The sequence below is a fragment of the Condylura cristata genome, unplaced genomic scaffold (genome assembly GCF_000260355.1).
Source record: "Condylura cristata isolate star-nosed mole 26May11 unplaced genomic scaffold, ConCri1.0 scaffold00055, whole genome shotgun sequence".
Classification (NCBI taxonomy): domain Eukaryota; kingdom Metazoa; phylum Chordata; class Mammalia; order Eulipotyphla; family Talpidae; genus Condylura; species Condylura cristata.
In genome coordinates, this window is record NW_004567156.1 from 1,574,675 (window position 1) to 1,587,232 (window position 12,558).

The window sequence follows — 12,558 nt, forward strand, 5'->3', positions numbered from 1 at the left end:
TCAGCACCCAGGCCGCAGCCCCACCCTCACCCCATTTCCCACACAGTAACTAGAGACCAGCCTGCACATTCAGAGCAGGAGGGCCCAGCCCTGTCCCTTCAGACCCTTCTCACCCTGGGAGCCCCTAGATGTAAAACTTCTCCATCTCACTTCACCAAAGGATGAAAGGACCCAGTGGTTTTGCTCATGAAACCAGCAGAACCTGTTAGAACCCACCTGCACTCTCAGACCAAGCAGGTTTGCTATCAGCAGCCTGAAGACCCAAAGTCTGGTCCCCCTGAATCAGCCACTCACCTGCGTGTGAGCTGTCACCGCATGGAGCGTCACATGTACCTCACCAACAGGGGTCTCTCGTGGGTTCTCTCCTACACAGAAGCTGGAACTTTGGGGTCCCTCAGCAACCCTGGGTCGACACAAGCTATGCAACCTCTGTCATCAGACATGGTCCGGATAGAGGGGAATTGTTCTGAAAAATCAGACTTTCCACGCTAACTTATGTTATGACCTCCCTTTTTTGTATAACCATAATATCAAAATATTCTGAGCAACTTTCAGCTTACAATTGGACTACCTCAGCCGCACAAGGCCTGCCTGCCCTGACAAGCAAGTACTGCACCAGGGTGAAAAATTCCCCTGAAGTCAGGTGACTTGACTCCTGACTGATAAATAAAAGCAGAAGGGCTGTTTTTGCAAAGTCTCTCTCACTGCTGGATGGAGGAAAACCCAAATCTTACCATTGTATTATCTCACCTAGCCTTCTATACAGCTTCTAAAGAGTTAGTCAAACTTCCTATTGTTTGGCCTTTAGATGTGGAAATTCATCCAGGTTGCCTGTTTTTAAACTAGTCAAGTTTTCCACCTGCTACACCTTAAAGGAATCCACAAAGATCTTCTTGCTAGTTTTTCAGCATTCTACTATGTAGTCTTCAGATAAGGAAATTCACCTATGTCTCCTATTCAGAGATTTGATTAGCAAGGAATTTCCTCTTCTGCCTCCCAGGATAACTCAGATAGAAAAACAAAAACCCATTAAGTAGTAGATAAGGTTTAAGGGACTTCTATCTTAGTTGATCTCCACTATATTAATATTAGTCATAAGCTTTGTGCACTTATGTATCTGTTTTTAACCTTGATTGATTTTAGAATGTTATATCTCAGCTAAAGGGCAATACGACCCACGACCCTAAACTGTTTTTAGAAAAAAGGATGATTGTAATCTCTCAGCCCAGTTCCTGTGCTGATATCATCCCACTACTTACTCCTAATGTATAAAAATAAATCTCTGCTGAAGGCAGAGCAGGAAGACTTGCACCCAACTCCGACTCCCGTGTCTTCCTCGCCCCCCTTTTCCCTTTTTTTTTCCCTTTCCCCCTTTTTTAGGAATCTCCGCTCGCCGACGCCTTCCCACCTTAGGGTCCTGCCTGTCTTGCCTCCAGACACCTCAATAGTTGGAGCTGGTCTCCAACACTGGGTTCCATCAGTTCCCGGGATCAACCCAGTGTGACACCTGCTGAGTGCCTTGTGGGCTTTGGGGTGGACCTGGCTCCACAGCTGTGTGACCCTGCCAGCCCCCCCCGGCGTTTGGCCTCTGACTCCTCGTAGACTCCTCAGATACTGCAGTGACACTCACTGGGGTGAAGCCTGTCTTGCTCAGGTCACAGGGTGCTGGGGACCGTGGCCTGGGGGTGGGGAAGTCTGTGGACAGAGGGCCTGGCCTCAGGCTTCAGCCTGCAGCTCAGCTGTGGGGACAGGAAGGAGCAGGTGAGGACCCCTGGGCCTGTCAGGTCAGCCTCTAGGTGCGTGGGGGCTTCTCCCCTCTGCTGCCCCAGCCCCTTCCCCTGACTCCCTCAGGACTGAGGCCCCAGGCCCAGACCCTAGCCCATCAGCCACACCAGCTGCTCTCTCCGTCCTCCAACCTTCCAGGTCCCCCTAACCCTGAGGGACCTGAAGAGCCTGATGGGGACCTGTAGTGAACTCCTCCAGCTCCCTGACTGGTCCCCCCATGAGCAGGGCACAGGCCTCCTCTCTGCCCCTCAATTCCCAACAGGAACTAGAGACACTCTGGGCAGAGGTCCACCCTGAGTCTCTCCCAGGTGAGTCTGCTCTGAGAACAGGGAGCTCCTGCCCTTCCTTCTTCCCCTGCACACCAAAGCCGGCCTCAGTTTCCCTCAGCCAATAAGAGGAAACAGGAAAGTGGTTCCTCAAACCACTTTGAGGAAAAAGAAAATGGTTTGATTTGCAGACAAATGAGGAGGGCAGCAGACTGGTGTCTGAAAGACCACCTCCTGCTCTGTGCCAGGATGCAGGGGGACTTATACAAAGGGGAAGGGGGGGAGATGGGCAGGGTCTGCAATGTGGAGGGGTCAGGAGTCAGCATAGAGATGGAGACAGGATGGCACCAGCTGCTTTTATCAACAGCTGCTGTTGAACCCCCTTTTCCTTGGGCCCAAGAAGACAAACCTGCAAGCACTGGGGGGCTGCAAGAGATGGGGAAGATGATGTAAAGCTCACCCGAGAGACTGGTCACTGTAACTGGGTCACCATCTCTGTCAACTTTCTTCATTTTCATTCACATGTTTCTCTCACATCTTTCTCTCTGTCATCTTCCTTTCCATTTAATTTCTTGTTCATCTGTTGCTTATATTTCTGTATTAGTGCAAAAATAATTACAATTTCTGTGACAACATCTCTCCCTGCCTCAGGGCCTGGGGGAGAGCAGCTATTCTCACCCCTGGGAGGTCAGACCAGCACACAGAGGCGCCTGCCCAAAGTGGGTGAGGCAGAGCCAGGCCAGGAGGCTCTGCACTGACCAGGGGCCTGGGCAGACACCACCAATGGGGTAGTGAAGTCTGTGGGAGCCCCCGGGGCCCCTTAGGTGGCTGTTTCAGGGATGGAGTGACAGCCTGGGCTGGGAGGGCCCTCCCCAGAGGCAGGTGTGCAGGCTCAGGGGAGAGGTCAGCCCCAGCCAGGGCCCTGCTGGTCAGAGAAGGAGGGGGGTAAAGTGGAGATACAGCCATCACCGTATGTGTGTGTGTGTGAGTGTTATGTTCTGTCTGAGCAGCGATGAAACAAATCAGACACAGCTGTGATAATTTTTCCTACAGAAGGAGAGAATCCAGTGGACTCCTCCTTTTACCAGAGTCGAGATCAATAAACTCCACTGGATTGTCAGTTCATAGAAGTGGGTTTAATCTGCCCATCAGTAACTTTACTTTAAAAGTACAACTCAGTTTATATTCACCACTGTTTTTAGCTTCCTACTGCATTTACTTAAAACTATTTCCAAAGTACTTGAAACCATGAAAAGATTACTGGTATAAACCTTGGTTGAACAGGAAAGTGATTATTAACCCAAACACATCAGAATAGCTTATGTTTGATAAGACAGAGCTGTGAGCAGTAGCAGTGAGTAGTGACAGTGATAGTGAGTGTTGACAGAGCAGCATTGCCAGGCCCTGGGAGCTGGGGGAGGCAGTAAGGAGGTGTGTCCTTCCTACAGGGTGTCCATTGTCCCCCAGGTGTGTCCAGAGGCACCTGCCCTGTGCTCTGTCCCTCCTCCCCTCCCCCTGAACACCAACATGGGCCAAGGGCAGCATTCAAGGGAGATGAGGTCTCTGGGTGTGTCCTCCTGGGGCAGGTCTGGGTCCAAGGTCCCCTTCTTGCTCCCCTGAGGGGTGTGGGGCTGGGGGCGGGGCTGAGAGCTGGGTGGGGTGGGGCACATCCTGCAGCTCAGCCCCTCCCCCAGGTGGCCCCTCCCCCTGAACACCAACATGGGGCCAAGGGCAGCATTCAAGGGAGATGAGGTCTGTGGGTGTGTCCTCCTGGGGCAGGTCTGGGTCCAAGGTGGGGTCAATCACAGATCGAGGTGTCTGGGGTGCTGGTTGTGGGGTTTGTCCTGGAGCTACTGGAGATTTTTCCATATAGCAGCTCTCAGAGTGGTGAGTCTGGCAGTAGAGGGAGGAGAAGGGGGGACAATCCCTACATGGATAAGATGGGACTTTACGGACTGATCCTTGGAACTGTGATGCTGAGCAGTAGTGATGGGGGTTGGAGATGGGGGTGACCTTGTATGGGTAGGGGTGGGGGACTTGCCATCTCCCAGGGAGCGTTTATTCATCTGAGAAAGGCAGGCCCCTCTCCCCTGGAGATCCCCTGGTGTGATATCCATGTTGTGTTTTCATTTCATCTTCCCTTTAATTTCCCAGGAAATACTAATATAACAATTATGGACTAATATATACATTAAAAATCCATCTGCCCATTTACTGTTTCTGATCCTGTGCAGCAACACCGAGTGGCAGGTGAAGCAGGAGCATTGCAGGCTGAGGGCCCAGAGCCGCCCAGGGACTGGCCCAAGCCCATGGGAGCAGCAGGCAGGGCGGGTCAGTGTGTCCTGCAGGCTCCTGACCTGAGCCAGGATCCCCACCACCCCTGTGTCTGCACAGGGAAAGAGGTCATGACCCTCAGCCTCTCCCGTCCCCCGAGAGAGTTTCTCCTGCAGAACAGGGGGAGCCCAGGCCCTTGACAGGTGGCTGTGCTAAGTCTCCCCTGTGTGTTCCTTTCCAGCCTGGAGGAAGGCCCAGCTGTACGCAGGTGAGTGGCCCTGAGTTCCTGGGGCCCCCCAGCCTCCCCTCTGCCCCTTCTCTATCAGGGACCCCACCAGGACGGGGTGGGACCCTGGTCTCCTCTCACCCTGGAGCCTCCATCTGAGACCTGCAGCCCCTGTGAGCACAGACCTGCCTCCCCCTGCCCTGTCCTCCCTCAGGTCATGTGGGATCAGGACACCCTCTGCCCCCTTGTCCCCTGGTCCTTCCTGTGGGGAGGCCAGTGGGGTCATTGTGAGAGAGGCTGAGCAGGATGAGAACTTTGTGGAGCAGGAGTGTGTGATCTCTGGAAGATTCCAGACCTCCTGCTGGCCTGCATGAGTCAGTTCTGCTAAGGGTGGGGAGGGGGGATCCTTTTTGTGTGTAGTTTTGTTTCCTGTTTCCTTTGGTTCTCTGTCTCCTCACGCCCTGTCATGTCCAAGCTGGATTTTCCCTGCAGCCTTCGGCTTGCTGAGGAATCATTTGCTTTAGGGCAGGTGTTTGTGGACCCCTGGGGGGCAGGCTGTGAAATAGCTGCAATTATAAGCAAAATCCTGTGTGTGTATGTGTGCGTATGTTGTGTGTCTTTGTAACAAGATGAGCCGTGTATGACTGTTCAGAACCATCACTTCTTTTTTTGAATTCTTTGAATGTCTACAGTCACTGTTAGTTTATTTTTTTAGAGGTTGATTATGTTGATTGGAAAAGCACAAACCTAGAATGGTCATAATCCATGTCCAGCATGTAGTGGGGGCATTCTGAAAGAAAAGTCTGTATGGACAGAGAGAGAGATGGGAAGGAGTGGAGGGGCGAGTGGGAGACGCGCCCTCTGGGTGTATCAGGACTGGAGCGGCCAAGGGCGCAGTCACCGCCTCGCATTGGTGCCCGGCAGGTGCTGTCCGAGCCTGAAATGAAATGCAGTGGGGCTTTTTGAATTATTTCAGGCAAACGTGCACTTAAAGCCACTACTGAGGCGACCGTCTACCTGAGCTGCTTCTGATCTGAGCTCTTCCCTCCGCTGGCCCACGGCCCTGAGTGTCCAGGACATTGCGGCCTGCAGGGAGGTCGGGGAGCTGGTGAAGGGAGAGCTGGGCCTGGGGGGCCTGAGTCTCTCACCCTTTCCCTGCTCCGGGGTTCCATGGTCCTGTACATACCCTGAGACACAGGGAGGGGGGTGTGGGGAGAGGTCTGGCCAGGGGAGTGAGGCCCTCCTCAGGGTCTCCCTGGTCCCCGGGATTCATGCCCACATGATGAGGTCACAGACTTGTCTTTACCATCATTCCAGCTTCTGCAGAGTTCATGTCTCTTGTACTTTACAAACAAGATGGAAATGGTGGTATCTCTGAGTAAGTGTGCAGGTGTGGTTAGGTCATACATTGGTACACAAAGTGCACAGGAAGGTGTTCCTTGTGTAAGAAGGTGTTCCTTGTGTCTGTGAGTGTGGGTCCTGACTTCTCTCCCCCTCTCTCCTCACTCAGTGGGAAACTCCAGATCTCTCCATGGGCTCTCTGCTATGTCTGACCTGAGTGTGGGGAGTGATCTGACTCATCTTTTCCAGACAGAGTATAGGGTCGGGGATGATATGGTCTTGGGGTGCTGGGGCAGAGAGGCCTTGGATCCCCATTCTGTCATTTCAGGGGCTCCCCTGTGCCACTGGTCTCAGAGCCTGCGTGTCACATGCTGAGGGGGGCAGGGACCCCCGTCAGTTCATCAGGGCTTGTGGGTGACCCTCCCCCTACATCAGAGTCAGGGTCTGGATTTGTCTCTGGTCAGCAAATGAATAAACCTCTGTGTCCTCCCTCCTGTCCCCATCCCTGTCCTCCTCTCCCCACTCGTCCTCCCTCCCTCCCTGCTCCCCAGGCCCCTCTCTCCCTTGATCTCCCCATTGCAGGTGATGTTCCTGGGTCTTCCATCTCCAGGAACATCATGGGGCCCCCTCAGACACTCCCTGACACCCCTGCTCTCCTGCCTGGGTCACACATGGGTCATCAGGGCCCCAGCTACTGCTGACACATTTCCCCCAACACTGAGACGCGTCCCCCACATCATCTCACACGCCCAGGGCAGATGCCTGAGACCCGTCCTGGGCTCAGTCCTGGGTCTGGCAGCTGCTTCCTGCCAGGAGCCCCCTCCTCTCCCGGGACCTCGACCCTGCACTGACGGGTCGCCACCCTCTGTCCACACAGCTGCCAGGCAGCCTCTCTATGGCCTTGTCCGGCACATGCGACTGAGCACAGTGTGGGGTCATGGCTGTCAGGGCACTGTGAACGGCTCTCCCTCAGTAACGTCCCGGTTTCCAGGTCCCATGTCTGTCCCCACTGCAGATATCTTCTTTCCTCTGTTCAGGACACATGTTTACAGGTTTTGGGAATTAGGACATGGATTATTTGGAACCATTTTTCTGCTCATGCAGCTCAGTTTTCCTTGGAAGCTTCCAACTCATTGGGCTATTCGTTGAGAAAGCAGAGGAGTCAATATTTTTGTATTCGTCTCCTTCTGTGGGGATAGTTTGTCCCCATGACTGTGAAATAGAGAGATGTTGTCACACGGCAACCCTGGTGTGGGTTGGCCTGATTGTGGTCCTCACCAAGTGTTTAACGTGATTTATAAGACTCAGTGGCAGGCTCACACAAGAAGGTTAATAAGGGGTTTGTTTACAAAAAGGTGGAGGTGAAGAAAGGAATAAATCAGGGAGACGAGAGGGAGATGAGTTAGTGAATGTGTCCTACCAGTTCCACTGGGCTGGAACCCCAAGAGCACATGGAGAGGTGCAGAAAGACCAAACACCCCGAGGCCCACGTGTCTGGTTCCTACCACGCCTGACTGCTCACCCACCCTCAGGCCCCAGCATCACCCTCCATGGCGGTGACATGGTGGGATTCGGAGTCCTTGGAGTCTTGATCTCTTAGGTCTGGGGTGGGGATGGGGCCCCTAAGACCTGTGTGTGGAGTTTATTCGGGACACCCTCGCCCCACTACAATGTCACCAGTGTGGATCCTCTCAGTGTGTGTCCCTGTCCCCACTCTGAGTGTCTCCCTCCCCTTAGACCTCCATCCCCTCCTGGATGGGCCGGACCCTCGGCTGCAGATCCCGAGTCTCCTCACGCACGTCACCATCAACCCATGTGCAGCTCGGTGAAGGAGTCGCTCTCTCTGTTTGGTTGTTTTCTGTGACACACCGGCTACTTCAGAAGTAACCTGAGGAGCGCTGTCTCCCAGGCTCCATTCTCCAGACCCCACACACTGTGCTGTCCCAGGGGCAATGCCATGGGTCACACGGGCATGGGCTGGTTGTAGCTCTCTTGCCTCTGGCTGAGAGAGAAGCTGCTCCTTGCATTCATTGGTTCTTTAGAAGTACATGTGGTCCCTGACATTCTGATCTTCACAGTTCTTTTTCAAAGAAACCTAGTTTTCTGGATGGGTTTTCTTAAAAAGCAAATTTGGTGGTCATGTCTGTGTAAAGTCCTTTCTGTGTAGTGGTGTCCAGCCTCCTGTCTCTGAGTATTGAGCTTTATGGCTTACTTTCCAGAAGTTTGCCTTACAACCGTTATGCCAGCGTGTGTGTGTGTGTTGGAATCCAGAAGCTAAGAGCACCAATGATGATAAATGCTTCAAACATTTTCCACCGTAAACACAGGGAGGTAGCTGCTCTCTGTTGGGGCAGGGTAACCCACATAATGGGCCCTTCCGGCAAGGCTGTCACCTGCATCCGGGTTCTTCCCATTCCAAGCAGCTCTCACCTGTAGAGACTGAGTTGTTCAGGAGGTTACATGCAGGATTGGTGTGTGTCTGTGACTTAAACATATATGGTGGCTGATCTGAGTGAAGGTCTTTCTGTTGGTTGGGATCCAGTTTCTCAGTCTCTTGAATTAAGCTTAACTTTCATGGCAAAGTTGTTACATACTGGACTTTCTGAGTGTGTGAATTAAAAGGTAAATGCACCAACTAAATATTTGCAAACGTTTTCCCCTGTAAATTCTGTGTCCCTGCTGTGCTCAGTGTCCAGCACCCTCACATGAACCATGAGTCTCTTGCAGACTGGCGGAAGGAGCAGTTCCAGGCCTGTGAGTGACTCTGTCTCCCTGGGGCTGCTCTTGCCTTTCCTTCTGTGCTCTGTGTTGACACAGATTCTGCACCCTCCTGGGGTTGGGGGTGGGGCAGCTGTGATGTCACAGTGCTGGGTGGAGTGCTGAGGGGCTCCTTAGTCCTTGGAATCCAGGTGGCCCTTTGATTTATCTGACCCCAGTAAATCTTGTGGCTCCTTCTCTTGCTTGGGGGGCTGTGGGCTGGAGACCTAAGGCTCTCATTTCAGGGGGCATATCCTGTCCTCAAATAACTAAGTGTCTGGGGTGAGGTAAATGTTTGCTCTTGGTTTAGGACAGTTTCCTTGCATAATGGGGACATCTCTCTGCAGGGTCTGTCACTCTGGATCCAGGTTTCTGCGACCCCAGAATTGTCCTCTCTCCTGACAAGAAGAGTCTGACCTGTCGTCACAATGGAATAGGAGGAGGAAAGAGAGTTTGGGGTCTTGAGGGCATCACATCAGGGCGCTGTTACTGGGAAGTGGAGGTCAGGGGTGGAGCCAGTAGCTGGTGGAGGCTGGGGGTCTGGAAGGAAGATGAGGAAACAAGAGCTAGTTACATATACCCAGGGAATGGATTCTGGGTTGTGGGACTAGTAGAAACAGTATTTTTAGCCTTTACTGACCCTTATATTTGTCTACCCCTCAGGCAGGTCCCCCACAGAGTGGGGGTTTTCCTGGACTATGCTCATGGGGACGTCTCCTTCTATGACATGGCTGAGGGCTCCCACATCTTCTCCTTCCCTTCTGAATCCTTCTCTGGGACCCTCCTTCCATTCTTCTTCTGTCATTCAGGAGATGTGTCCATGACCCTCTGCCCCCTGGAGGCTGGGCCGCAGAAGCCCTCTGTGCCCATGAACAAAACATCTCTGGGGGAGCTTGTGAGTCCCCCAGGTGAGGGGATCCCCTCAGGCTCTGGTGTGGATGGAACTACCCCAGGGCCTGAAGCCCCCCTCCTCCCCTGCATCCCTGAGACCCTGTCCCCATAAAGCCCCTCCCCCCAGCCCTGCCCTGGGCTCTTCCTGGTGCTGCAGGTCCCGTGGACAAACCTGTGATTGAACCGGATGGAAGAGTCTGGTCCCCTGACCTGATGCACACTCGTAGACCTTGGCTGTGAGCATGATCAGGTCAGGCCTGTGCTGATGCAGGAAGGACAGGATTAAGGTGTTTTCTACTGGTTTTGGGTAGGAGGACTTTTCCCATGGGAAATATTGTTTTTCTTAGAGAAGAAAATATTTCCTGGGTTTTTACTGTTTAGACAAGGAAGGAGAAGCATTTGAATTATTCTCCTAGATTAATTGGAGTTTATTTTATCTACTCAAATTTGAATCTAGAAACCTAGGTGCTGAAGGAAGGTCCCCAGATCTAGTTTGAGGGGTCTGGACGCTCTGAGCAGAAAATCTGGCCATCTGACATTTTCAGAGAAATGGCAGATGATGGACACTTAGAGGACCCTGATGTTCTACCTGATCTGTTTCCTATTCTGGAATGGAAAAAAAAAAAAACACCTATTTTTCAAATCTCAGTAAATTTCCATAATTTGTAAAAATTTGTGTGTTAATTTGGGGAATTCAGCAGAAAGTTAGGTTCCCCGTTTGTGTCAGCATGCAGTGAAGGGAGAGAAAAGCCCCCTGAATTTAACTGAGATTTTAGAGGAGACTTTCAGACTTGGGGTGACTTGGGGAGCAGGGGCCTGAGCCCCAGGGGCCCCTGTGCTGACTGGGTCCCTCCATGTCCTGTGGCAAAGGTTCACAGGGCCCACAGCTGCCAGAGGAAGGGAATCCTGAGCCCAGACCTGCAGGGGGAGGTGTGCACCCTCCCCGGGGGCCTGGACCTGGCTCTGGTGGGAGGAAGAGGGAGGGGGAGGGGCCAGGGGTCCTGATGGAGCATGAACCACTGAGGACAGGGCTGTCACAATTTTTACATTTTCTCTTCTTTTCATGTATGTTAATTTCTCTTTATTGTTCGTTTCCTTCCTCACCTTATCCTTATGCTTTTATATAAATTGTTGGAGCTTAAATAGATAAAGGGATTGTGACTGGATTTAATAAATGAACAATGTAGCATGTTAGCTACAAATATGGGGCTGTCGTCTCCTTATTTTGGGGGAAAATGAGCACTTCTTCACGTGTGGGGAAGCTTTCTCCTGACATTTGCGCTGTGTGGATGTCAGCTGTGTGTGAACTGTGTGTGTGGAGTTGAGCAGTCAGAGCTGTGACTCTCCCATCCCCTGTGTCGCTGGAGCTGGGCCCAGGAGCATGTCCCCTCTGCCCTGCCCAGTGTCAGGATGAGCCTGGAGGGGACACCTGGTCACATTAGGACACGCGTCCCTCCTGGTCATGCCGCTTATTTTATTTTTGAAAAGATTTTATTTACTTTTCTGTAGGAGAGCTGAGAGGTAGGGTAGAGTTGTGGGGGTTGAGAGGATTCACCGGAGACAGAGTGGGGAGAAGAACAGATCAATGTACTGAAACACACTGCTGAGGGGAGCAGCGGGGGAAATGGGCGAGGTCTGCCGCGCCATGTGGGTCAGCTCCCTGGCCGGGGTTGAACTCAGACCACGGTGGCGGCCTTGGCAGTGGTCATGCTAAGACTAAACCCCCAGGCCACCAGAGGGGCCCATCTGCTTTTCTTTCGTATCCCACTATGTGATTATTTTTTTATGCTTTTGGTCCTTCCTCAAGAAGTAAGTTTTATTATACTTAAAACTTTACATAGTTGAAAACTGGTGTGTTGTGACTTTTAGGTCACACGTTGGTCTTTATGAAAATTATGGAAACACATTTATGTGGTCCTTCCTTGTGGCAAAACTGGTTAGGACTCAGTCCTGGAAACTAGCTGAAGCCACTTCAGTAAGAATTCAATCCCCTGCCCCGGTGCTGACCCATATGGTGCAGCAGACCTCTCCTGACCTGCCCGCTGCTCCCCTCAGCAGTGTGCTTCATCAGTCTGCCTGTTCTGCTCCCCACTCTGTCTGTGGTGAATCCTCTAGCTGCTCCTGCACCTCTGGCCTGTACCGAGTACTGTATGCATAAATTAATAAATCTTTTTTTTTAATTTTTACATCATTTTGTACATTTTTTTTCATCTCAATTGTAATCCCTGTGGATTTCCCATCACTGAGTCACCCGTGTGCTATCACCATAGTCCTGTGCAGTTTCCTCCCCCGCACCCCGTTTTTGATCCCATTCCCCACCCCACCCCCACAAAATGTCTCTGGTATATGGCTGTTCATTATTCTATTATTTTCTTGCCTGGTCCATTATACTCCTGCTATGAACGAAACCATACGATATTTTTCTTTCTCATTCTGGCTTATCTCACTAAGCATGATCTTTTCCAGCTCCATCCAAGTTGCTGCAAAAGACATATGTTTCCTTTTCTTGGCTGCTGAGTAATAGTCCATTGTACATATGTACCACATCTTTTTAATCCAGTCATCTACTTTTGGGCATTTGGGCTGCTTCCATGTTTTTCCAATTGTAAATAAAACAGCAATAAACATGGGGGTGCAGGTATCTTTTTGAATCAGTGTTTTTGTATTTTTTGGGTAGATACCTAGGAGTGGGATTGCTGGGTCGTAGGGAAGCTCCATGCTAAGCAGTTTGAGGAACCTTCAAATAGTTTTCCATAGTGGTTGTATTAGTGTGTATTCCCACCAGCAGTGCAGGAGAGTTCCTATTTCTCCACATCCTCGCCAACATTTGTTGTTGCTAGTTGTTTGAAGATGTGCCATTCTCACTGGGATGAGGTGGTATCTCACTGTGGTTTTAATTTGCATCTCCCTTATTACGAGTGAGGTTGAACATTTTTTTCATATGCTTGTTGGCCATCTGCATTTCCTCTTTGGAGAAGTGTCTTTTTAGCTCTTCTGCCCATTTTTTGATGGGGTTGT

General features: G+C 51.6%; 1 protein-coding gene across 1 annotated transcript in view; it reads left to right on the forward strand.

The window, feature by feature from the left end:
- Positions 1-3,982: 3,982 nt before the first annotated feature.
- Positions 3,983-12,558, forward strand: part of LOC101622625 — a gene marked incomplete at its 3' end in the record, with an annotated part of 92,268 nt that continues 83,692 nt past the window's right edge. The window contains exons 1-4 of the mRNA XM_012734381.1: positions 3,983-4,046; positions 4,567-4,593; positions 7,630-7,717; positions 9,313-9,557. Coding sequence (XP_012589835.1) covers positions 3,983-4,046; positions 4,567-4,593; positions 7,630-7,717; positions 9,313-9,557 — 424 coding nt within the window. The remainder of the gene's footprint in view (positions 4,047-4,566; positions 4,594-7,629; positions 7,718-9,312; positions 9,558-12,558) is intronic.